Genomic DNA, 26,700 nt, shown 5'->3' with positions numbered 1-26,700 from the left:
ACCATAGCCTTACATGTGGGATGTAAACTACTTTTTGTTTTAAAGGGATGGAATCTATATAAAAGACATGCCTCTTCTTTTTTTCGTCTACTGCTTTTCTCCCTGCCCTTTGCCAAAACATACAGAATAACCAGCCACTTTTGCATGCAGAAGTGACCATATTTAGCTAACTCAATCATTACAGCCAGTGTTCTGGAATCATCCATGTAAATATCCCAAACCCATGTGTGTGAATATTTTGGGAGCAGTAACCTCTTGGCCTCAGTTTGGGCATTTCTCAAATATGCATCCTGGCACAGTCTCCCAACATTTTTGTCAAAATCTTTCCCCAGTAACTGTATTAAAATGTTAAGCTAGTCATGCATTTTATAGCCATGTCAACATTCTGGAGGCTAGATCCCACTCAAGGTGAGCAAATGGTCAGGTGGGATCTGCTGGGTCTTAAAGTAAACAGTCTTCCAAGGTGATACTTGATTCCAAGTATCAAGAAGCACTGAGATGCCAGAACAAAACCCTGGAAAGCCCCCAGAGGGTGGCAGGAGCACTGCTGCTCACTGCTGGGCACTGGCAAGGTGGCACTTCTCTGGCAAATGGTTTCTACCCCTCCCCAAACGTTTCTCTCCGCTCGTAATGCTCAGGTACCCCCGTTTTACTAAGATCAGGATATTTTGCAGAGATTGTAACCAGAACAGCCCATTATTTGGCCTGCACAGTATTATTATGTTCTAAGAATTAGTGGTCGTTATTAGAAAATTAAGAAATTGAACCTCAAAGTCTACGTTTCTGATTTGCTTTGAAATATCCTAAGATGTGACCAAAAGGAGCCCACATTCCCACATGGCAACAACTGCCTTGAGGTAAACGGTGGCTGCCCCGTTAGCAGAAGACTACATTCTGCACCTCACCACAAGCCCTCCCTACCTGTCTTCAAGCATTTGTGTCCATTTCTTGGCTCTGTGACTATATTTCAGGGCCAACCTGCAGAACTACTGTTGGCTAGTTAGGAATTAGAAGTTCTGCCCATCAGTGCACCTATGTGCCAGCAAGCAAAGGACACGTGTGAATCTTACCAATCTTAGAATTTAACATAAATTATGTGTAGCCAGTGAAACTCTATGGAGGATCTCTTGGGGGAGGTGGTGGGAGGGTTAAGAGTAACAATGATTTGTTTTCATAATACTTGTTACTTAGTCACAGACATAGAAAGCTATACTGGGGCACCAAAATCTGCCCCTTCTTTGTACATATGTTCCCTGGGTCACAGAGAGGTGGTAAACTTGCTAAATTTATGAAGATCCTGCAAGAAAGCGGAACTTGGCTTTTCCGTACCAGTTTGGAGCTCTACCTGGTAAACAGACTTATAGCAGAAAAATCCCCCCAGTCATTCATCATTCACTCACCACATTTTTATTGAGCACTTACTGTGTGCCAAACAAAGTACCTGTTCTCAAGAACACAGATTCTAGTAGAGGGAGATCTAAAACACAAACAAGCATGTAAAAAAATGGAAGTAGTGACAGGGGCTAGAAGAAAAATAAGGGATGTGTGTGTGTTTTCAGAAAGAGTACACAGGAATGGTGGGGTTGAAAAAGGGAAGCTTTGCTGTTTTACCCAGGGCAGTGGGGGAAGGGCTTTCTGCAAAGAAGATAATTCAGCAGAGATGTGAAGGAAGTAAGGGGGAGCCATCCTGGGTAAAATCCTGTCCATTTCTTCCCGGTCCTTCCCAAATGTCACCCCTTCCACGAAGCCTTTACTAACTCAATCAGAAACGTTTTATCCTGTCTTTGTTATTGAAAACTACTTTATATCATACTTATTTGTTTCCATTTTCCCTGAAAGTAAAATCCTTGGGATGGGTTACACTGTATTGTTTATTACTTGCCATTAAAGTGTTCAACTAATCTTTATCCAATGGATTAAAAATATTCCTAGGTCCTTTGGAGGGTACAGAAATATACAGGGGAGGAATAGGCAATGAGAAAGAGAAAAATAGAAAGAGGGGGGAGAGAGAGAGAGAAAGAGAAAAAGAGGGCAGAGAGAAATTAATTTGTTGTTCCATTTATCCGTGTATTCATTGGTTGATTCTCGTATGTGTCCTGACCAGGGATCAAACCCACACACAACCTTGGCATATTGGGACGATGCTACAATGTTCTAACCAACTGAGCTACCTGGCCAGGTAAAAAAAAAAAAGGCATGTTTTAAAGGATTAATTCATAAAAACTAGAAATTTTACAAAGGCATATATTCTACCTTTTTTTGCTAGTTAGTCAATAATAAAAAAGTTGAGGATTAAGTTGGGATATACTATAAAATCTTAAGTTATATGTTACCTTCATTGAAATTGGCTAATTTAAATTAAATTTAGTATTAAAAATAATGAAGTCCCCAGGAACCAGAAAGACAAATCGTTTGTTAAAATAATTGTAATCCTTTGGTGTTGATGACATATACTCAATACATTAAACTCATTTTTCAGTTAAAGAAAATAACTAAAAAGACCATTAGAGTCTTTCTTGTGTAAGAACTGAAAAATGTTTCCCTAAATACAGTAACATGCTGTCTTGAAGACCGATGACCTCCCTAACGGTAGATATTGGGGTAAAATCAACTTTGGCACATAACATAACGGAGCCATTTTACGAGTTGCCAAATAACAACAAAATAAATCACCGCTCGACGGCTGTGGCAGCTCCCACCCCCCTGTGGCTTTGTCTTTTCATCCGCTCACTCATCACTCCCGTCACTCCGCAATCCCAGCCACCTCTCCGCCTCCCACCTTTCCTACCACCAGGCCTATTTGTAGAGATGGAAGAAGCCAGGAAGACCACAAAGACCCGAAGGTTAATTCAAGGTCGCACACCATGACCCCCATTAACTCCTCCCGGTCACTGGCTCCCCTGTGGAAGCTGCTTTACGTTGGGATCATCAAAATTACACATAGTACTTCTTCCATTTAAAACAGAGCTGACAAACTTTTGGCTGGCAACACACTTAGGTTGGACCCAATCAGGTTTTTTTCTTTTTAAAATTTAGGTTAAATTCATATAACATAACATTCACCATTGTAACCATTTTAAAAGTGTACATTCAGTAATGTTTATTATATGCAAAATGTCACGTATCACCATATCTAATGTCATAAAACTTTCATCACCTCAAAAATAAGCCCTCATAATGCTTTATATCTTTTTTCGTAATTAAAAAACATGTAAAAGTTGGCAGCAGTGACATAAAAATTCATATTTCCAGCTTTCCAAGACAAATGACCTGGCAGCACTTGAGAGGGTGATGAGGCAGAAATGGGGCCTTTCCAATATACCACCTGGCAACACGCTTACAGGGGCCAGAAAATTACCCAAGGCTTGAGTCAGCTACCCCTGCGCTACGTGATCAAACGATTTTGGATCACTTTCAGGGAGTCTTGGGTATGACTCCAGCAGTCGCCCCACAGGCTAAGGCCCTGTTCCCCTGCCTGCCAGTCAAGCTGGGCCAGATGGCTTCCTAGCTCTGATTCTCCACCAGGTGTCCAGGCTTCCACCAACTTCTTCACTCACCTTTCCCTCAAAGTGCGTTGCAGTTTCTACCCCAGGATCTTTGCTGAAACTTCTCTCCACCCAAAAAGCCACCCTGTTTCTACCTGAGCAACACCCTACACTCTTGTCCTTCTAGTACTGTCATGACTTGCCCTTGTTGTCTACGTACTAGGGATATTTGTTTTCCTATGGTTACATAACAAATGTTTATTTAAAAAAATTAATTTGTTTTAAAAGGAAACTGTATGAATGGAAACTGGTGCTGCTCTCCTAAACATACCATAATCATAAAAATCATTTACACATTTAAATGATACCAATGATTCAATGAGGAAAAAATTCCCAACACTATTTGTTTTTCTAGCCAGATATTGTTGCCTGCCAAAGGCTGCGAGCCCCATGTCTACCTGCATGGTATCAAAGGGAGTGAGTCAGTATGAGCAAGGTGGCAAAAGTCACACACGGCCCCAAACGTAGGCATTCTCCATGAATGAGGCAAAGTATTCCAAAAGAACTGGAAAGGGACCGATCTTCTCATCGGGGGAATGAAGATGATTTAACACGAGGCCTGGGGCCTCTAAAAATCGTTTGCTGTACCACTTCCAATGGTACACCCCTATCCTTTGGGAAACAGCCCCATGCTCCTCTTTCCAAAGCTTCCTGCCAACGCCATCCGTCTCAACAGTTTTGCCTCCAACCTCCCAGCCACAGACAGCCCCTCCTGCACCTCTCTAACTGACGTGGCGTTCCCCTGGCACGCGTGTCCCTGCGTGTGTGTCTGACATGTCCTCCAGAATGAAAACGCCACAAGGACACACGCGGATTTCCCACACTGCGTGTCTTCCTCTGGTGCAGGCTCTGCTCTGCCTCACACCTGGTCAGACCCCTGGTGCGTGCCTGTCCTGATACTCCTGGTGAGGAATGTCGAAGTGACTTTTAAAAATTCCTCACCAGTTTCTAAATGCACCGAAACATGTCCCAACAGATAAAGTAAGTGATCGATATGGTAAAAGGCACAGGGATAGAAGCTTCATCTCTTAGCTCTTTCTTACATCATATGACACCCCCTACATAATAAGAGGTGTTATATAGCAACGAATATAATAGCACAATAACTACTATTGGGATGTCATTCTTGGCGTGCAGAGTAACAGCTACCCTGTTTAGGGCAGTTTTTGTTTTAAAGGGAAGTAAACGTGCCCAGCAGTCTGGGAAGGGGTGGGGGTGGGGAGTACAGTGTCTAAGTTTTGTTTCTGGGGTGGTCAAAAAGGCTGAGTGCTTTTCTATAAAAACTCCAAATGTCATTCACGGAAGAATCCCTGCACACTGTCAGGGTCAATTTGGTAAAGAAACACAGGACAAAGATCTCAATAAGTAAATAAGAGCAGTTTTAACTTGCATTTTTATGGAGGCAATTTATGATGGTCAATTTGTACTTTTAAGGCATGTAGACTAATTTTCTAAAATACCGGAGGCCCTGTAAGAGCTAAACACATGGTGCACTGCCGCTCACTTCCTAAGGCTCGGAGTATAATTGTATTGAATCAAATGATTAGCAAGGTTTATGGTCACATCTTTGTTCCTAAGAAATATTGCTGATATCTGTACGGGATCTTCTATATTAAGTTCTTGATAAATTACAGAATCTCCAATCAAAACAATGTTTCTAAGAATAAAGACAACCTAATTCATCAAAATTTCTTCTTCATCTGATTTCTAATGTCCTCACTGCTGCAAAAGAAGAAGATACCTTAGAAAAATAATAGTGAATTTATCTCTAAAATGTGAGACAATGTATATTATAAAAATACATACTAAGGAAAAAGATGAATCAAGTTTTTGGAATGTATAGTTTGAGTCAGTTTCTAAATCTGAAAATGAAATTTACCCTCCCCGAAAGAACATTTCCGCAGCCCCCCCCCGCAATCTATTAATTTTCCATTTATGCCGTTCAGTCCGTTCCTGCTTTGAAAAGGGTGGTGGAGGGAGTTAGGGGGGTTGCCAAAAAGAAGTTTTTTTTTCTCTTTTCCATTTTCAGCATCCATCTTTAATTCTATTTGCTGATCTTGGAATGAAGGAAACAGATGCTACTGTCAGACATGAAATGTTGTCTCATACAGTATTTTTAAGCTGTCAGCTGTACATTAGTCTTTATATAGGGAACGAACAAGTGCTTCCCTGTACCTTTATTTCCCTGAAACACACAAATGCATAAATGCCAGCACTCCACCCACATTCCAGTGCAGGGAGCAGTCTATATAGCAAATGCCCCAGATAAATTCTGCCATATTTTCCCTGTTGATGAATCAAAATAAAATCTTTTTTCTTTTTTTTTTTTTGGCCTGATATTCCTGGTGAGGAATGTTGAAGTGACTTTTAAAAATTCCTAACCAGTTTCTAAATGCACTGAAACATGTCCCAACAGAGAAAGTAAGTGATCAATATGGTAATATGGTGTAGTTCAGTGGATTGAGCATGGGCTGAGAAACAAAGGGTTGCTGGTTTGAATTCCAGTCAGGGCACATGCCTGGGTCCCCAGTGGGGGGCACATGAGAGGCAACCACACATTGATGTTTCTCTCCCTCTCTTTCACCCTCCCTTCTCCTCTAAATAAATAAATAATTAATTAATTAAAAAAATTTTTTTCACTACATCTTATGAGCTAAAGAACAATCATATACCATATTGCCCCCACCAAAATTTAGAAACCTTATTTAAATAAATGTTTAGAGACTCTAGCTAACATCAAAAGGTATTAAATTTATGAATAGCAAATGTTTCACACATCATTTTTCTTCCATTACATTGGTATTTTCACCAAATAGTGCAATATGAGCTACAGGCACAAACACACAGAAAAGGGAAGCTACAGAATTCTTGGATTAAGAGACCAGGTTCCAAATGCAGGCCTTAGTAATCTCCAAGCTCTTCAGTGTTTTAATGGCATCTGATAAAGTATCGAGGGATCAGAAATTGGGCCCTCTTTTCTTGAGCTGGTTTACAGCTCATCGCATTCTGATGGAGGGTAAAGAATCTGAAACATTTTAACAGAAGATGCCTAGAACTCTGGCTGGAGGCTGGTGTTGGGGAAGTAGAGGTTTTAGTAACAGCTATTCCTTTGTCTCTGGGCTCCAAGGAAAACGCAAAATCATGGCCCAGGCCTAGAAAGGCCAGAACTTAGGGTCCTTCCAGTTTTGAAGCAAGATGCTCTTTTCAGGCACAACAGAGATCATTTTGACCAGTAGCTTGCCTTTATCGCTGATTATTTGATTGGACTCCAGGGAATGAATGTATGTTTGTGGTTAGAGAGGGTTGAGGTTTTTAATTTGCTGTCGAAGTCTGATAAAGTCCATTTCTATTCTTCTAGGTATATACTAACAAATGAAAGTTGCTGCGAGCCTTACACTGGGTTTAAAGGGCTCCTTTATTCAGCCTAAAGAGTTTTTACATTTGGTTTTGCCCTCTGTTTCTCTGTCTCCCAATCAGGTAACAGCTTTCTCTTCTCTAATTTTACGCCTAAAAATTGCTTTCTATTTTAAATAAGACTTAATAGTTATAAGCTTTTTTGGGATGATCCATGCCCCAGTGGCTGGAACCCAGGAAGAAGTCCACAGATGTACAGTTCCAATGAATTGAAACAAAGACACGTTTGTGGGAAAACAAGAAAACTAGTGGGGAAAAAAGCAGGTATTTCAAACACAATGGTCACAACTAAAACACTCCCTTTTCCATTGCCACACAAGATGTGCCAGAAGTGTTTTGGTAATAAAGCTAGTCTGACCCAAATTCGAAAGACAACTCTTTGGTTTTCTACCTGGTCTAGGTAATGCCCTTGCACTGTCCATGCTGAATTTAGGCCTAACCACTGTGATTCAAAACACTGGCTAGGAGAATGAAGACACCCACATGGCCTCCAAAGGAACCAGCACGAAGAAGGTTCTAGCAGGCCTTCTTAAATGCCCCCCACAGTATACACACAGTATATTCTGAATGTCCATCTTGGTTTTAGCTGACTGCTAGACCATGGATGGCACACCCCCTAGTGAGTACAGTGCCCCTCTGTACCTGACACCCAGACAGTGAAAACAGAACAGACAAAAAACTGACAGCAAGGCCAGATGACAGATCACCATCAATCAATCTTTGCATGATCCTCAAATCTCATGAAAAGAGCAAAGACTTTAATTCTGCAAAATATTTTACCCTCTGGATGACATGTCTATCCTCACACTTCACTGGTTATGAAACATTGTCAGTTTTCCTACAGTACGCCCATCATTGTAAAATCTAGAAGATTCTTCATCACCACAAAGAGAAGATCACCATTTTAGATCAGGAAATCATTTCATTCGGTGAAAGCTTGGCTTATATATAGACAGTGCTCTTTTTCCCTTGAAAGCATCCTACCGGAACAGGCCTAGGGTATCTGGGGCACAGGATCCCGTGTTTTCAAAGACCAGACTTTTGTCAAGCTCGAATCCAAAGCACAGCAGAAGCTCTTCTGCTCTGCTCTACCTTGTTCGTGAAACAGACAGTGAGGAGGAGCCTAGGAGAACAAGCATTTGAGAGCCAAGTATAGTAACCAAACCGTTCTTTATAAATTTATGGTTCATTTCTAAATTTGGCAAAGGAAGCTGAGTTGTCCCAAACAATCATTACTGACTTTAACGCAAACTAAAAATATTTGCATGCACTTTGTATTTTAAATCATCATTCCTTGGCACAATTTCTTATTTGAAAAACAAATGAAAGTCCACAGATGAACCCTTGCCCAGAGTTAAGGGCTCTGAAAAAGAAACACTTTTGTGTCGTTGTCCGAGGCATCCTCATCTAACGAAGGCTGGGTCTACTTTGGCGCTTCCGCAAAAGGTGGTGTCAAGACTTCCTAAATCCCTGACCCCTCCTCCCCCAAAATGCTACTTAGAATAAGAAATAAAGGAGAGAAAAAACATTTTTATTACAGAAGAAAAAATTACTTTTCTTAGGAATATGGCGAGAAAAAATAAAATATAAAATTATCTTTCATGTCCTGGAACAATGGCTATAGGCAACAAGATGCCAAACACCTTTTGGTATCTGTCAAAATAGTATAATTCTTCCTGTGCTGTTCAAGGGCCACCTGACAAAAGGCATCTTGGAATTACTGGATTGAAGAAGGATGCTACTTCAGATGGGCCTTAGATTCAAGAAGACAAGTCACACAGTTTATGAAGACATCCACACACATGCTCACTACTTTGAATTTAAGGTGCTATATAAGCAAGTGAAGATTGTTTCCCCATCATCTACCTCAGGAAGGTGATAACTTAAAAGAGCTAAAAAAAGAAAAGAAAAATAAATAAATAAATGGAGCTAAAAAAAAAAAACAAACACAAAAAAGGCCATAAGGAAGAGTATGGACTCTAGCTAATTCTCATGATTATTCAAATACCCCTTATTCCATTGAAAAAAAAAGAAAACCACTAACATTATAAAATCAGTTTCAATTTGTATAATAGAAAATTTCAGGTGAAGTGGTGGCCTGGAAAAAATGAGAGACCAAAGTGATTGGCTTTGAGCTTCACACTTATCAGGCATGTTGAAATGAGTGACAAAGGCCCATTCTGTCCAGAAATCCCCAGTTTTATTTTTAAGCTTGGAAACTGGTTAGTCATATCTATACTGAACATTTCCTGTCCAGGGGCATGATGATGGTAACAAACTGCCAAGTTTAGTTGTCAACTGAGTCATTCATGAACGATAAAACAGCATCAAACATTAACTGAAGATATACAATGAAAACAGGTTGAATATTTCACAGAATAGGAATAGATGGTGCCATGGGGGGAAAAATAGAAAACAACAGACAATATGACTTTACCAGACAATTTGCTGCTAACTTCTGTGATATTCTAGCACACCACTGCCAAATGTGATAGCTCTCCCACTCCCACCCACTACAATTAAATAGTCCAACTGACATTCTATATCTCCATTTACAAAAATGCCCGAAGACTGTAGAATGTCTCAACAAAGACAGTTTATTCCTTTTTTTCCTTTTAACTTGCTCCAATTATATTTTAAAAGAAGGGCTGTCTGAGAGTTTTAAAGGAGCAAGTATGCAGAAGACTAAAATATAAATCAGGAATGTAAACTTTATCAACGGGTCTAGCACCACAGTGTTACGTTAAGAAGTCATCTTTGCAAAGAAAGGAAATCAATTAAGGGTTTTAAGAATGACCCTTTCCCAGCAACCTTGAGGGCTGTGTCAGGCTTCAGCTAAGCTGCCTCTCCCAAAAGCATTATAATTTACCTGATTAACCCTTACACATGTTGAAACAAGCCAGCTCAAGTTCCTCTGCTGAGAGACACAAGAAGGCCTCCCCTCCCCCATGGCCGAACCACTTACACAGAGGGGCAACCCCAAAGCATGCTGGGACAGACAGCAACAACCAGTAATCGCTCCCCTACTTCCAAGGTTATCAGCCTGATCATCGAGTCAGAGCTATGGTGGAGTGAGCCCAATAATTCAAACCAGCCCTCCCCATAAAAAACCCTCAGCCTGAAATTCCTCAGTGTGCCTGCTTACCATCAGACTTGTTAACGAGCAAACCCCCCAGAAGTCAGGTTCGGCCTCACTGAACGGGGTGGTGGCTCTCTACTTCTGCGACAAGCCATTCACCGAAAGCTCCGCTGGCCTTTCAGAAAATGGATGGCACAGACCAGTGCACAGCTTTGAAACAACTCCCGCAGGCTGGCATTACTGCTTTTCTAATTCATCGTCTGTCGTTTGCAAGCTTTTCGAGGAAATCATTTTTATAACCCAGTAAGAAAGTCACTAGACCAAGCCAACACAACACAGGGTGGGCTCCTAGCGGGCCCCATGTTAGCGGCGGCAAGGTGAGCAGCGGCGTTTTTAGGCCCCTGCATTAATCCTGCGTCTGCCCCCTGCAGACGGCGCCAGTTCACGGGCTCCAAGTCTGTATCACACTCTGGAGACTAGCACACCTTCCTGCCTCCCAACAACTGCCGAGTCAAGCAAAATAAACAAATGCCCAAACGTCTAAGTCCCAGTCACCCTAGTTATACTGCTCCTCACCTCTTTAATTTTGTTTTGACCTCAGAGTTATTTCCTTATTTCCTCCCTTCCTCAATCCCCACGTGCCTACTCTTCCCCCTGGCCACTCTGCATCAGGCCTGGATCCTACCCGTGTCTCCCACCTCCTCCCACTCCCCACGGCCCCCACTCCTTACCTATTCCTCATTATTCCCTTAAAATTTCAAAACCTACCCAACGGCCCCTCCCTCGGCCTCCTTCGCTGTCCTAGTGTCCCAGTTCTCCTCCCCGTTCAGTAAATGCTGCTTGCCCCTGGATTCTAGCTCCTTGCAAACTCTCCCGAGAGATTCCTTCCATCATCTCCTTTCTCGGAAGAACCCGAGTCCAATGTTTAGACTTGTGGTATCAGGGAGGGGTGCATTTTCATTCTAGCTATTCCTTTCATAACTCACTTAATTCTGATTTGAATCCTTGAAAGGTGAAAATGGCTTCATCAGTGCTTCACAATAAGAACAGTCAGAGCACTAATATTTTACTTTACCAAACAGCTTCACAGAAGTTCCTTGGGACAAGCCTGGCTGCTTTTCACAGAATGTGAAATGAGTACTTCTTAATCAGGTAAATACGGTAGGCAGGCCACGGGCGGGTTTGGTTTTTGGGTGTGACTATAAGCCTTTTTATTTATTCAGCATTAATGAAACTCTCTACTCATCGACACAAACAGCATCTCATTGGTTCTCACAAGGGACAGGCCACCTAACATATTTCTATTGGTGTGACAATTGCTTCCGACCTCAGAACGGCTCAGCTTATTAGTGTGGCCCAAATCCTATCTAACATGCATAAGACTAAAGCCCTTGAAGTCCACATGGTGTCCAGCCTGGGGTATTCCGGACTGCAGCATCAGGGGTTTTCTGAGACATGTGTTCCTGTCACAGGAAGCAAGAACATGGGGAAGAGAAAGTCATGGTGAAAGGGAGGAGAGAAAAATGTTATAATTTTCAGACCAACCAAAGCTTCTTGGCAGGATGAAGAGCTGGATTAAATTTCCACCTACGGTCACTTTCACCCTCGTGCACCAGGGCCGATTTTGTGCGCTGCCACAGGGAGAGGTTGGGGATGATGGGAAGAAGGGAGATCAGGAAGAAATCTGCTGGTGACTGGGACTCGAGTGTGCACCAGTGGAAACACGGAGGGTCTCCCCTCCTCAGGAGACTGGGCATGTGTTCACAGCTGGGGCATCCATGTCTGGGCCCCGCACACCCCCCTTATTCCCATTAAGTAATGACTCAGTACTCCCGATGTGTTCCCATCCCTGAGCAGATGAGCTCTTCAAACTCAGGTTTCCAGCTTTCCCTGAGGCCCAAAGAGAAGGGGGCAAAGCCACCTTCCACAGAACCTCTCTTTAGACATGGCTGACCACAACCTCCATGGGGCTCTCTTCTCCTGGCTTCTAAATTCCTTCTTCCTTCCTTATTTTCCTCCTACTCAATTTCTGCTTTCTTTACTGATTGTATCTACCTGTTTCCCTTGAAAAAGTGAATGTTCTCAGAGGTGAACTCCACGGCCCAGTCCTCTCCACTCTCTCCAGTCTCTCCCTTGGAGATCACAGAAGGGAAGCACCTCTCCTCCCACTGTGACTGGAGAGTCACACACTGTACTACCCAGGCTCCTGTGACCCAGGCTCAGCCTGGTCCTCCGGACCGAGCATGGTTCCTCTTCGCGTGGTATTCCTAAAACACTACTCTGCACCTGCCCTCTTCCTGCTCAACACTCCCACCCCTAATTCCTCGCAACAGCTGTGTTTCCCTCCTAGACAGTATCTCAAGCAAGCTTTAGTCTGATATCAATGCCTGCATTTTTCTAACGAGAAACCTGAGGTTCACAGAACCTTATCAGCAGGTGAAGTTTTCACAGACAACCAAGGAGACCAACTCTACTTCTGACTCCCAGTGCCTGTCTGTTACTCAGAGTGTCCCCCTGGGCAGCCAGTCTGTCCCCATGGACCACTGTAATATAGATCACCAACACCCTCCACAACCCCTCCACTCCACAATGCTCTAAACCTCCTTCATTCTTCTCTTGCCTAAAGGTCTGAGCTGAAGTTCCTACTAACCCCTCCTGACATGTGAACACTCATCCTCTGAGCTGTTCTCATCCTAAGCTTCTCATCATGCAGTTTGTTCTGTGAACACACATGTGCTATATGCGATGGCCTGAACCAGAAGTTCTCAGAGGGCAGGGCCCTCTGCATAGACAAATACACACACACACAACACACATCTGTGCATCCCCAAGCTCCAAAAGGGAGGTACTAACTCAGTCAACACTTGAGTGTTGAAGGTTCAGGGAAGGTGGCAGTGACTGAGGGCAAGAGGCTACATCCTGGAAGTAAACACTGAACTGTCCATGGCAAGCAGAACAGCCTGCGATTCTGCAGAATCCTCTGGTCCCCAGCTCCTAGCCTAGCCGAGTGGACCATGTGGTAATACACACGTGGGCCAGGAGAGTTGGCATCAAGCATAGACGGCCTGTCAAACTGAAAGGAAAGTTCCTGAGTTGCTTATTCTGTTTTTGACCATCAACTCTGAATTGAGCAAAGAAAGCCTTAAGACTTCAGGAGCCTAAGGTTGTCATGATCACTCTGTTTAGTGTCCTCTTTGCTTCACTATTTCCCCTTAAGAAACTTTGCTCATATTTATCAAATTAAATCTTATTTGTCACGACAAGTGTTTTTCAGTTTAAGTCCATAGACAATACTATATACACAAACACAAAGTCCCTTACAACTTGAAAACCGTAGGTACCACCAGGTACCAGCCCAGTAACACAGGCTCTGCATAGTCTTACAGAGTCCAAGCCAGCAGCCCCTCAGCCATTTACTGCCCACTCAGCATTCAGTCACTCAGGACACACGGCAGCTCCATGTCTAACTTTTCTGTGGGGTTTTTAAGCCCTCTGAACAAGCTTTAGGCAACTGTCCTATTGTTTTTATAAGACAATTGCTTAAAGCAATTGGTCTGTGGCTCCAGAGGCAGTAGGCAGCAGCCCACAGCCATTTCCTGAAAAAGGATGCGCCCGACTCCTACAGGCACGGCCCTGAGGCCCCCGGGGACAACGAGGCTGCGATGCCCATCTGCTCCTGCAGTGGCAGGTCTGGCATGTGCATACTGACTCCCCCCCAACCCACACACAGGCACACCTTCTCAGCCAGGAGGAGAGTCCCTGCCCAGCCAGCACCCTCAGCAGCCAATTTTCCTGAATGATGTTCTCAAAGGAATGAAAATAAGTGAGCTCACTGTTTAATTGCCTCTCAGTCTATCACTTTCAGAACCAGAGATCTAATAGGCTCAATTTGCAGAGGAAAAGGTGACTTCACAATGCTTCATCTTTTACTCTCCTAAGGTACACACAGGAGAAAGTGAAATGAGAAGTCCCCCCCATGTGTTCAACTATTCCATTAAAGTTCCCCCAAAAGGTAGTGAGTGACACCTATACGAACAGATCTGTCCTGCTTCAAGGCGATCTCATGCAAAAATCCAGGGTGCTCCAACTTACATTTGCAAAATCTCTTGTTTGCCAAACAGGCACCAGGGGGTTAGAAAGGGCCTGGGCATCACCTCTCCAGGCCTCAGTTCCTGTTGTCCAACCGTGAAGACGCTAGACAAAGGACCTGCTAGGCTGCTTTTAACTCTGAATCACGGTGATTCAACTTGTATTGTTAAGAGTCATTTCAATTATAAAAGTCTTCTCACTGCAGATCTTCCTTAAATATCACAGATACAACCAATTATTTGATTTTTAAAAATAATTCAGTTAACACTATGATTTTCAGGCACACTCCACTAAATGAAGAGAGGTACACAACCGTGCGAATCTCATTGTTTCCAAGGTTGTCAGCATCTTTCTCAAACAGACAGAAATGTTGACAGACACGTCGTAGCAAGCCCAGCGACTGGGTCCTGAGATTCCCGGGCCCTCCTGCTTTCTCTTCCAACCACCGATTTCTTGCCTCCCTTCTAGATTACCAGCAGCCAGGAGCAGGGGATTTAATCATCTGTGTTACCCTGGCTGTCCATGGCATCATAATTACAGGACAAAAAAGGTGTGATGCATTTTCAGTCTGATGAGAATTTCAGAGACGAGGAAGAAAAGGCTCCAATATACATAAGCTCGCAGAGCTGGGAATGCCAGGCAACACCAGGTTATGAGTGACGTCCACTGTGGAGGACACAGCTGGGCACAGATCTCTAACCAGATTGTGCACTTTTGGTCCTTGTCAACACACCTCACACCAAGGCCAAGGACTATATACAAGGAAACATAATCACATTGAAGTCTGGTGTTTTCAAGCATAGGCTGTACCTTCTAAAGTACGTATGACATCAAGGTCGGCACCACAAGCACCACGCATCTCATCAAAGCTGAACACTGCTTTTCTTTCCATTCTCTCTGGAAGGCAAGGGCTGGGGAAGGGGAAAAAACGGGTACAATAATGCTTTTGCCTGAGGTTAAAATTTGGGGATGCCACATGGTGTGGCAGCTTACATAACCCCAGGCATCTTGATGATTGAAGAGAACATTAATAAGTCACCACCACCAAATTACTGAACTTTTCCATGATAAATGCTATGGCCAGTATTGGTCCCATTCCTTCTAGTGGGAGTCTCTACTTTTTGTCTCTCTGAAGAGCCATAAGCCCTAGCAGGTTGGGTGATGCTGACCTTGAGGTCCCTGGAATGTTCTGCAAGCCAGTATGTGATGGGGGCTAGCCTTAAGGCATTCTTCTTTCCTGACACTTGACTGACAGTCACTTGACTTGAAAGCTGGTCCATCACCGCGGACTTCCTGAAAACCCACCAGGGAACTGGGGACCCAGGTATGGCAGACAGATGGACTCAAGGTAACCTGCAGCTCAGAGAAACTTATGCAGGAGCACTGAGGAACAGGTTAGGGGCCTGTTAAATGACCTTGAAACCAGGTGGGGCTATAATTGAGAGTGCAAAGTCCTGTTCATATTCCCCCCACATTTAATGTATTATTAGGATATATGATGAACAAAGCAAGCAAAACACAACTGTGCTGAGAATCACACACCTGTATGCATATACACGTGGCAGATTTTAAAGAAACTTGAAACTCCATGGATACTATGAAGTCACCCAGTTGTATTAACATAACACACAACTGAACCTTGTTTCACATCAGTGACCAGGGAAGTCCATACCCTCTATTCTTAAGCTGGCCACTGCCCCAGGAAGTGAGGTCCCTCTCTTGTCCCACAGGTACAGGTACTTGGGTCCCTCTCTGCAGCAGGATCCAGGTACCACTTGTGCCCTGAACAGCAGAGAAAGAGGCAGGGCCTGGGCTCTTCTCTGTGCCTCCAAGACACATGGTCTCTCCATTCCTGGCTTCTCAAACTGGGGTACTAGCAGACATAGGACCACAGAGAGCATCCTTCTGAGTGCCAAGCTTACCTGAAGAGCGGGTGGGCAGCTTGTGGATATTCATGGGAGCACTGTGTCAGGGTCGAAACCTCAGACTCCATGGTCAGTTGGCCTTTGTTTTCATCCTGATTCCACCTTTACTAGCTTTGTAGTTATAGGCACTATTTTTAACCCCTCTGAACCTCAGTTTTCTTAACTGTTATGTGTAATTAACACGAAGAATTACTATGTGAGTATTAAATGAGATAATATGGGACTTCCAGGCAAGATGGAGGTGTAGGTGGGCACACTGTGCCTCCTCTCACAACCAAAATTAAGGATAAAAATTTAGAAACAGAAAAACAACCAAAAGACAGAAAAATGAACTATATGGAAGTCAAACAACTATTCATCCAGACTGGTAAGAGGGGCGAAGGCAGCAGCTGGTGGAGAGGGGCCAAGGCAGGAAAAAGCGGTGTTTGGCAGACCCAGGAGCACAGGCAGTGGCTGGCAGACCCTGGATGTGTTGAGGCAACAAGCAGACCCAGTGAGGCACACAAAGTGGGACATACACAAGCCCCCCCACCTGGGAACCAGCACCTGAAGGGCCCAGTTTGCTTGTGGGAAGTGGCAGAAGGGACTGAAATCCAAGAGAGAGCAGAGCAAGTGCCATTGTTCCCTCTCTGACTCAGCCCTCACATACAGCATCACAACCCAGCAACTGGGTTGCTCTGCCCTTCCTGGGGAACAACTAAGGTTCCACACCTCGCTACACAACAGGCACGACCAGACCAAAAAAAAAAAAGCCTGACCAGACCAAAAAAAAAAGGCCCAAAAGCAAGAACAAATCAAAGCCTGAGAGCCAATGCTTTTAAGCAACCAAGAGATAGCTAACCTATCAGATGCATAGTTCAAAACACTGGTGATCAGGATGCTCACAGAACTGGTTGATTTTAGTCACAAATTAGAGGAACATATGAAGGCTAAACTAAGCGAAATGAAGGGAAATGCACAGGGAACTAATAGTAATGGAAAGGAAACTGGGACTCAAATCAAGGGAGTGTACCAGAAGGAAGAAAAAAAAAATGACCAAAGAGAAAAGGATGAAGAAACAAGAATTCAAAAAAATGAGGAGAGGCTTAGGAACCTCCAGATCATCTTTATCCGAATCATAGGGGTACCAGAAGGGGAAGAGGAACAGCCACAAGTGGAAAACTTATTTGAACAAATAATAAAGGAGAACTACCTCAATCTGGCAAAGAAAATAGACTTCCAGGAAGTCCAGGAAGCTCAGAGAGTCCCAAAGAAGGTGGACTCAAGGAGGAACACACCAAGGAACATCATAATTACATTAACCAAGATTAAAATGATGGAGAGAATTCTAGAAGCAGCAAGAGATAAGGGGACAGTCACCTACAAAGGACTTTTCATCAGACTGTCAGCGGATTTCTCAAAAGAGATCTTACAGTCAAGAAGAAGCTGGAAAGAAGTATTCCAAGTCATGAAAGGCAAGGACCTACATCCAAGATGACTCTATCCAGCAAAGCTTTCATTTAGAATGGAAGGGCAGATAAAGAGCTTCTCAGATAAGGTCAAGTTGAAGGAGTTCATCCTCACCAAGCCCTTATTATATGAAATGTTAAAGGGACTTATCTAAGAAAAAGAAGATAAAAAATATGAACAATATGAACAGTAAAAAGGCAGCAAACTCACATTTATTAACAACCACACCTAAAACAAAAGCAAACCAAGCAAACAACTAGAACAGGAACAAAACCACAGAAATGGAGATCACACGGAGGGTTATCAGCAGGCAAGTGGGTGAGGAGGAAAAGGTACAGAGAATAAGTAGCATAGACGGTAGGTAGAAAATAGACAGGGGAGGGCAAGAATAGTATGGGAAATGTAGAATCTAAAGAACTTGTGACACATGGACATGAACTAAAGGGGGGGAATGTGGGTGGGATGGGATGTGCAGGGTAGAGGGGAATGAAAGGGGGAAATGGGACAACTAATAGCATAATTAATAAAATATATTTAAAAATAAATGAGATAATATGCACAATCTAATCCTTAGCACTATGTCTGGCACATTGAAGAACTTAATACATTTTACACTCAAAATAGTTTCTTTAACTTCTGGTCAAGATGGCAGGATAGGTAGACACGACTTGCCTCTTCTCACAACCACAATAAAATTACAACTAAAATATAGAATGACCATCTCTCAGAACCAACACAAACTGAGTTGAAATAAAGTCTGACGACTACAGAATTAAAGAAACCACATCCATCTAGATTGGTAGGAGGGGCACAGACACAGAACAGGCTGGTCCCACATCCACGTGTGGTTGCTAAAAATTCAGTAGTGATATCTCAGGAATGAGAGGTCTCAGCCTCACACCAAGCCTCCCAGCCCAGGGTTCTAGTGCCAGGAAGATAAATCTCCACAACTTCTGGCTGCAAAACCCAGCAAAACCCAGTGGGGATTGAGTCAGTGGAAGAAACTGCTGGAGTCCCAAGCAGTACCTCTTAAAGAACCCACACATGGGTTTACCTACTCAGACTCACTCCCCCTGGGGTCCAGCACCAGGGAAGCAGCTTCAGGGGGAGGCTGAGGTGTCTGGCATCAAGGTGAACAGAGACCATTGTCGTTTTTCTGGGCTCTCCCCACACAGAGCCAGCAGATGAGTGCCATATCTGAGACTCCATTAATCTGGCTAAAACTCTTTGACCCACCTAGGAGATCCCCAGAGACTCTGCTCCACCTAACTTATAGACCCATCCAAGCTGCTTTTCCATAGGAACAAACAAGCAGCAGCTGGCCTCAGTGAGCCCCAGGCCCAGAACCAGCGGCCTAGATTCCTGGCTTAGCCTCGCCTGGGTATCTCCAAACCCAGCACAAGTAGCAGCCATCTTAGATTGCTTTATAGCTCAGGTAGGGTGACCCTGGGCAAAACATAGTTGGGAGCTAATCTTGGCCTGTGCCACCCAGGAAACCCCAGGGCTAGCACACCCAGTGGACCGCTACAGACCATGTCAGAGCACCACCACCTTGACCCTGCACAGCTGATCCTCCACACAGGGTGGAGGTTGGTGGTCAGCAGTCATAGCCAATCCTTGCAGCTGACTGGCCTGGGTGAATCCCTCCCATTGATCTGCCAACAGCAACCAAGGCTCAACTGCAAGGAGAGAGTATACTCGGTTCACACAAAGGGCATACCCTGAGCACCCAGGTTGACTAATAGAGGAGGCTGTTCCACTGGACCCTACAGGACACCTACTACATTAGGCCACACTACCAAGACACAGAGTCAAAGTGGCTCTACCTAATACATAGAAACAAACACAGGGAGGCTGCCCAAATGAGGAGGCAAAGAAACGTGGCCCGAATAAAAAGACAGATCAAAATTCCAGAAAAAGAGCTATAAATGAAATGGAGATAAGCAATCTATCAGATACAGAGTTTACAACACTAGTTATAAGGATGCTCAAAGAACGTAGTGAGGACCTTAACAGCATAAAAAAGATCCAGTCAGAAACAATGGATGCACTAACTGAAATAAATTTACAGAGAAACAACAGTAGAGTGGATGAAGCCAAGATTCAAATCAATGATATGGAATATAAGGAAGCGCAAAGCCACCGGTCAGAACAAGAAGAAGAGAACAAAAAAAATGACGTAGTGTAAGCAGCCTGTGGGACAACTTCAAACAATCCCACATTTGCTTCATAGAAGTGCCAGAAGGAGAAGAAAAAGAGCAAGAAATTAGAAATCTATTTGAAAAAATAATGAAAGAAAACTTTCCTAACTTGGTGAAGGAAATAGACATGCAAGTCCGGGAAGCACAGAGTGTCTCAAACAACATGGATGCAAAGAGGCCCACTCCAAAATACATCAGAATTAAAATACCAAAGGTTAAAGATGAAGAGATTGGGGGTGTGGGGGAAGGAATGGGTGAAGAGGTGAGGGGATTAAGAAGTACAAATAGGTAGTTACAGAATAGCCATGGGGATGTAAAGTGCATTACAGGAAAGGGAGTGGCCAGAGAATTTACACGCATGACCTGTGGATATGAATAAGGGTGGAAGGATTGCATGAGGAAGTGGGGGCTGCTGGGTGTAGGGGAGCAAAGGAGGAAAAATCAGGACAACCGTAAGAGCATAATCAATAAAACATAACTTTAAAAAAAGGTTTTATCATATTATACAATCTTATTTTAAATAAATAAATTAATCTGATCTTGCTTTATTAGGCCCTTCTATATGAGAGGCCCTAGGTCACACACCAGGGATTCAGGAAAAAAGAGAAAAAGTACAGATCTTGTTGTCAAAAATCTCATAATGAAGTAGAGGCAAAGGAAAAGAAAACTAATAACCATATCCATGAGGACATGGAGCAACTGAAAGAAGTATAGGGTGTTGTGGGAACTCTCTGAAAGAGCATCTACTCCACACTGGGTCCTATTGGCAACAAGACCCGCCCTGAGAAGAGGCAAGAGAGTGATCCCAACAAAAGAAACAGCATTTGTTGAGGGAACAAGAAAGTAAATCAAAAGGCAGCACCAAGGGTGGATGGAGCAGTCCGGCGACGTGGTAGGTGTCTCTTGTTGTTTTGGTGTCCACGTCAGAACTCTTCCTATTTCTGGAGAAGCCCTAGTTTCTCAAGTGGTGGGAGGAGTAAGGCCCCTCTCTCTCACTACCAAAGCTAGAACCAGAAGTTCCCTCTCCCATGGGCAGTGAGGGGTAGGTATACAATCTATGATGAATCAGATGGTATATGTCTGGGATTTCTGAATGTCAAGGATGACCAAATATTCAGCCACATCTGCAGTCCCGGCAGTGACAGAACTGAAAGATACAGAGGGGAAGGCCATGGTGAGTTCCTTACCAGGCAGTTCTCGGGTATGTCCTTGGCTGTATCTCCTGACACATTTTCAGAAGATGTGTGAACCGCCATTCTGTGGATGTGTAACCTACCCAGTAGACGCTCAATAAATTTCTTCTGCTTATAATAGCAGTAATCAATGTCCATCTCTTGTATCCAACAACAGAGGTAGTTTTATAACCATCAGGGTGCGAATGCTGAGGGCTCAAACCAGGCAGAGATGGGGGAGATGAAGAGAAGGAGATACATTCAACAGGTAGTGAGGAGAATAAAGTGCCGGGTGGAAGCCAAAAATAGAGGGTCATAGGTAACTTGTGGATTTGTAGTTTGATACCCCAAGAAACCAAAAAATCAGTAAAAATACAAAAGAAGTGCCCAATTTGTGAGGAGTAGAAAATGATGGGCTCAATTTACACAAACTGAGTTTGAGGTACCTGTGTGACGTTCAAAGCGTCGTACGCACCGAGACGCAGGCTGCGCAGGGGGCTCTGAGAAGAGCCCAGGCAGGAAGGCTGGGACATTAGGAAGCAACAGCTGGAAAAAGGAAGGGAAATCGGGAGAGTGTTGTGCCTTATGAACCAAGGAGGGTGTTTAGGATTGCAGAAACACTCATCTCCTAGGGTCAAATGCTACAAAAAAGTCGTGTAAGGTCAGGACAAAAATATGAATGCTGGACCACTGGTGGCTTTAGCACCTGGGAAGATGATGGCAACTTGGGTGATTTCAGTGAAGTGGTAGAGAAAAGACTTCCGTGGGATGAGGGATGAAACAGAGAAAGTAGGAGCCATGAAAAAGTGTTTTCTTGAAAGGGCTCATTTTGAAGGACAGATAAATGTCTGAAATGAAACAAAATATTAAGGCTTACCCTTTACAATGGGGATTGTTCATTCATATTATAAAATATTGAATGATCACCTGTTACTAGGTAGGTTTTGGACATACAGGACAGAATAAAACAGACATGGTTTTGCCCCGAAGAGCTTGTGGTTTAGAGAAGAGAGGCTAAACAGCGTGGCGAGTGCTAGCGCGGAAAGGAATAGGTGCTCTGAGAAAGGATAGTAAGGGACCCTGATTTATGCTCAAGATTCAGAAAAGCTTCCAACCAGTGAATGATCAAGAAAAGGGATCAAGTGGATTGATTAATATTTCAGGCAAAAAGACCAGCAAGTGCAAACACCCCGAAGCAGGCAGCTTGAGCACGTGTACACACAGGAGAGATGGGGCCAGCGAAGACATGAGGCCGACTGGTGTGGTGAGGAGCCCGAGGAGGAATGAGTAGTCTTCTGCAGTGACAAAGACACACACCTGTTCCACAGACGCCAGGAGAGTGGGTGCAGGTGGAGGTGAGCCTGTCAGTCTGGAAGCAGGACACTGAGAGTTATCTAATGGCTACTGTTTTCTTTGTGAAATAGGGCTGGTGAGGGGTGCTCCTGGGCCAGGCGGTGGTGGGAAATGCTACTATGGGCAATGGAGGCGGAGCTGGACTCACTCACAGCTCAACCCTTACTCTTTTCCGACTCCTCTCAAGGCGGCCCCTCCTTACAATGGATTCTTCGCTCTCTGGTACCAAAGCTTTAATATCCAGGGCCAAGGAACCCTGGATATCAGGATGCTTAGCACTACAAAGGTCCTAAGAGATCTTAACTGTCATTCATTTTTCCTACTCTAATTAAGTAATGGACTCAACAGAAAGCAACTAAATACCAAAAACATGACCATTGACCTATCTCTTCAGGAAGCCCTCATCTATTGAAAAGAGTTGGTATCTTTCCTTTTAATGGCTTCCCTTTTTAAAATAAAGTGGGTTTCTTCCTTCATTTCTCTTGCTTTTCTATCATTTTATGCCTGAATATCTTAAATTATTCAGCTTTTAATAAGGCGAGACCTGGATTATTTTTCTCTGTGTAATACTCAAGCACGATCACATACTCATTTGTAAGCAGGCAAAATTAAATCAGTTCTTTAGGAGGTGGCTCAGGATGGAAGTTCAGCACTCCTGGCATGGAGTCAAGTATGTTCCAAGCTATAAAGCCTTAACAATCTCCCCAGTCATTTGCTTCTACATTCACAAATATGTTGGCCTCCAAGGGCCTCTGAATCTGACTTGATATTTTTTTCAGATTCAACCCCAAACAAAGTGTACTGGTTTCACACTGCAGTTCAGAATAATGACTTGAAAATATCTCCCATCACAGCAAATGAGTCATGAAGCATCTGAAGACAATTTTCTTGCAATGTAGACATTGTAAAGAGCTTGTGGTGATCTCACACTGAATGGGATACGTAAGTCCACGGTAGGAAAACAAAAGCTAAGGAGAGGGGAAAGGAGTAAAAAGGACAGAGTAAGATGCTATTTACACAGCATGACTCCTTTCATAGACATCAGGGTGGTGGTTCTAGATCCCAGACAGTAACCAGCCTTGCAGGAGCTTCCCGGAACATACACAAGCACACACACACAGAACACGTGCACACAGACAGACGCGCATCTTCATCTCCTGGCAGAAGCTACCATGATTCCATCTGTTAATAAAGTATTTGATTGATCTCCTTCAAGAATTACTTCATATCCTACCCTAATTGCCATCAATTTACAACTCTAGCACCTCATGTTACTTTAAAAGAAACATTCTGGGCTTTCTGTAAGAAGCATGGAGGCCAGACAATTCGCTGCTGATGTGAGAACAAAAATGACAAGTGGAGGGAAAATGAGGAACAAGTAGGAGGGGGCATTAAGGAACCCCCTTGACACTCCTTTTCAGGGTCCCAACCAGAGAGCTGGGCAGGAGGAAAGAATGTGGATGCTGCTAGAGATATGTATAACATACTTTTGGATGCTGTTTTCCCACTTTCCCCCCTGTCCCTTTTTACCCAAAAGAAAGAAAAAACATGCTTGGGAGGCAATATCAATTTAAGTGCTACTTGTCATTGATGAAGTTCATTGGGGGGATGGAAAGAGACTCTGGGGTGGCGGGCGCACAACACAGTGCGCAGCAGTGTTCTTGAGTTGCACATTTGAAACCTGTATTGCAATAAATTTGATAAAGCAAAAAATATAAATGAAAAAACTTCACAACTGGATTCTCTCAGCCCATTTCCTCTTTGCCCTTCTTCCACTACTTTTGACTTACTATACACTGCTGGTAAAAAGATAGAAAAGTATCCATCATTAGGATGGAGGCCAAGGCAAGGAAATGTTAATCCCCCAAGATCCACACCAAGCTCCGAAACAATGCTCCTGGCTGTCATTTTTATCCACAGCAGCCCCAGACTTCTATTAAACAAGCCTCTCTTTTTGACTGCTTCCCCCACCCGACATAATAATAAGGTAAACGTCAGCCCATGGAGATGACATTAGGAAACACAGAGCTTTGCTTTGGGAGGCCAATCAGTAAAAGACAGGAGAGGGCCACTTCCCAGGGCTCTTCCTCGCTGATAGAGGCCAAAGGGAGAAGAAACCAGGGGGCTCCTTTCTGCCTCTCGGGCTCCCCAGCTGCTGCGATGGACTTGATATTTACCAGTTGGCCAAGAGGCTACTTGAAAAGAAATCTCACCATCTTGAACATGTTCCTCCCTTCCTCTCTGATTTCGCCCAACTATCCCTACTGCCACCCCCACGCACAAAAGTACTTTTGTGTACACAAGGCTCCAGGAGACAAAGCATACAAACACTCACACACAAATAAACTCCACGTACTAACACCAACGTATAATTGTGTTTTGGTTGGAGCTTTTCCAGCCTTGTCACCCGTTCTCTGTTAGGAGTAAATGAAACCCTTTGCTTCGGCAAAGTTAGAAACAGACAAAGTTAGAAACAAACTCTCCTCAGTTTCAAGCTGCACAAGGCTCCAGTCATATCTCTTCAGCCCCCAACAAAATGAACTCGCTGCTGAACAGCCAGCAAGGAAAAAAAAATATTCCCCAAATAGCTTTCACTTCTCCCCCTCCCTCAGCTTCCCCTTTTGGCCTGAAACGCACAGCGTTTCCAACTTCTGAAGCTCTTTTCAAGAGTCGACTCGACCAGGGGACGCAGCCCTGGCCTGTCCCGAAGCAGGCGGTGCTTTTCCGAGCATATTTATTTTGCATTCTCGGGGGCACTACTGCGGCCGCTCAGTTTCCAGAGAAATCTGAAAAGCAGGCTGTAGTGGGCTGGCTGAGCTAGGTCTGACTCTTCCTCCCACCCGCGTGCAGGACTCGGCAGAGGCAGCTCCAATGGGGCCATGAGGGAGCAGGGAAAGCGAACGAAATACCCGCCGCTCACTATAATACTTTCATCCGCTCCCCTACTACGCCCTTTCTCCACGTTCCTCCGCAAAACTTGGCCAGTCCCTGAGAAATCAAAATCATACCTTCCTTGGATTCTTCTGCTTCGGAGTGCATGGTGTCAGGGTCACCCGCCTTCTGGGGCGATTACCTCTGAAACTGCACTTGGACCCGCCGCAAGTTCGATCCGCAGCCAAAACCCAAACACGATGGAAAATAAAAGGAAGGAAAGCCACTAAAATCAAAACCTCCCCCGGGAGGGAGGGCTAGTTCTGTGCAGGGATTTTAAGGGGGAAAGTTCTGCAAGAATGACGAATCGCGTCTCAGTTGGGCGGCAGGAGTCCGCCCCCGGGGCGAGCGCAGCAGCGCGTCCCAGGGCGGATGCAGCCTGGCAGGGTCGGTGGGGCCGCAGGCGGGCCAGGGGCGCACACAGGTGGGGAGGAGGTCCAGACCACAGCCTGGCTTTCAGGGATGACTGCAGAGGGGTGCCTCTGGCAAACGAAACTGAGACATGCAAAGCCAGTGAATACAAGTGCAATAAAGGAAGAAAAAGGCTCATTTCAGCATGTGCTGCAGAAATAGTAAATGCACTGGTTGTAAAAGAAATACTTCTGAATCCTTGACGCCCATTGAACTTTCCTTGTGTTGGGGATTTTATACGCAAAAATTACAAATTTATAGCTGCTCGGTTTTATACTTTTTTTTTTTTTAAGAAGAAGGAACATGGATATTGGTCCATGTGACTGGAAGGACCTGCTTCACAAGCCCAAGAAGAGGGCCTTGTGAAGAAAGTGGGGACAGCCTCCACCCCAGACCTTTGCACGGGGAAGGCAGACAAGGCGGCTTACTCATTCTGTGTAACTGGGGCGAGCACTCTCTGGGATGAGCTTAACTGCCCTGCAGTTACTCCAAAGGGCCATCTTCAGAGGGAGAGCGCCATTCCCTCCCCAGCTACTGATAGCAACCCTGGATAAATTCCTTCAAAATGCCAAAGGCAGGGTGGGGTATGCAAAATGCTGATAGAATAAAGAGGCTGGAGAGCCTTAAGAACAAATCTCAATTCTGCCCCCTAGTCACCGGCGGCCTCCTACAACTGGCTGAGAGGAAGGCATTTTAGCTTTGTAAAGCCTTGGTTTGTACTTCGGAGAAATGGGGACAAGAGCTACCACGAAATGCCTGTCTGGGGAGAGACTTTGCAGAGCACTAGTTTTATCGCCAATGTAAGGTGAAAAGTCCTCAAATAATGCACCCAAAAGACTGATTAGGAAACTGTGAGAAATGTTATATTCTTTTAACAAATTTATTTTCCAGCTGCTTTCTTTGTCCTCATTTCCCATTTTTATATCAGGGGAGGGAGTATGAGTGGAAAGGCACCATGATAAACTTAATAAGGGCAGATGGAAGACAGGGATTTAAAGAGTTTGAATTAAAATTTAGTTCTGCCATTCATTATTTGTAAGACCTTAAGCAAATTACTTAACCTCTTTGAGCCTCCCTTTTCTCATCTGGAAAATGAGGATAAAAATAGTACTGTTTACTTCACAGATTTAT

The 26,700-nt window shown here is 44.1% G+C and overlaps 1 protein-coding gene across 3 annotated transcripts in view; it reads right to left on the bottom strand.

Moving 5' to 3' along the window:
• Positions 1 to 26,700, bottom strand: part of TNFAIP8 (TNF alpha induced protein 8) — a 116,238-nt gene that overhangs the window by 12,963 nt on the left and 76,575 nt on the right. The window contains exon 1 of one of the 3 annotated variants that reach the window (XM_037147789.2): positions 25,236 to 25,636. The exons of the other annotated variants lie outside the window; for them this stretch is intronic. Within the exon in view, the coding sequence (XP_037003684.1) occupies positions 25,236 to 25,266 (31 nt within the window). The 5' untranslated portion in view covers positions 25,267 to 25,636. Of the gene's footprint in view, positions 1 to 25,235; positions 25,637 to 26,700 lie in introns of those variants that run through there. 3 annotated transcript variants of the gene reach the window in all.

This window comes from Artibeus jamaicensis, unplaced genomic scaffold, assembly GCF_021234435.1.
Source record: "Artibeus jamaicensis isolate MK-2021 breed Jamaican fruit bat unplaced genomic scaffold, CSHL_Jam_final contig_402, whole genome shotgun sequence".
In the NCBI taxonomy this organism is placed as follows: Eukaryota; Metazoa; Chordata; class Mammalia; order Chiroptera; family Phyllostomidae; genus Artibeus; species Artibeus jamaicensis.
The sequence above is the reverse complement of the archived record's forward strand: the minus strand, read 5'-3'. Positions and strand labels throughout refer to the sequence as shown.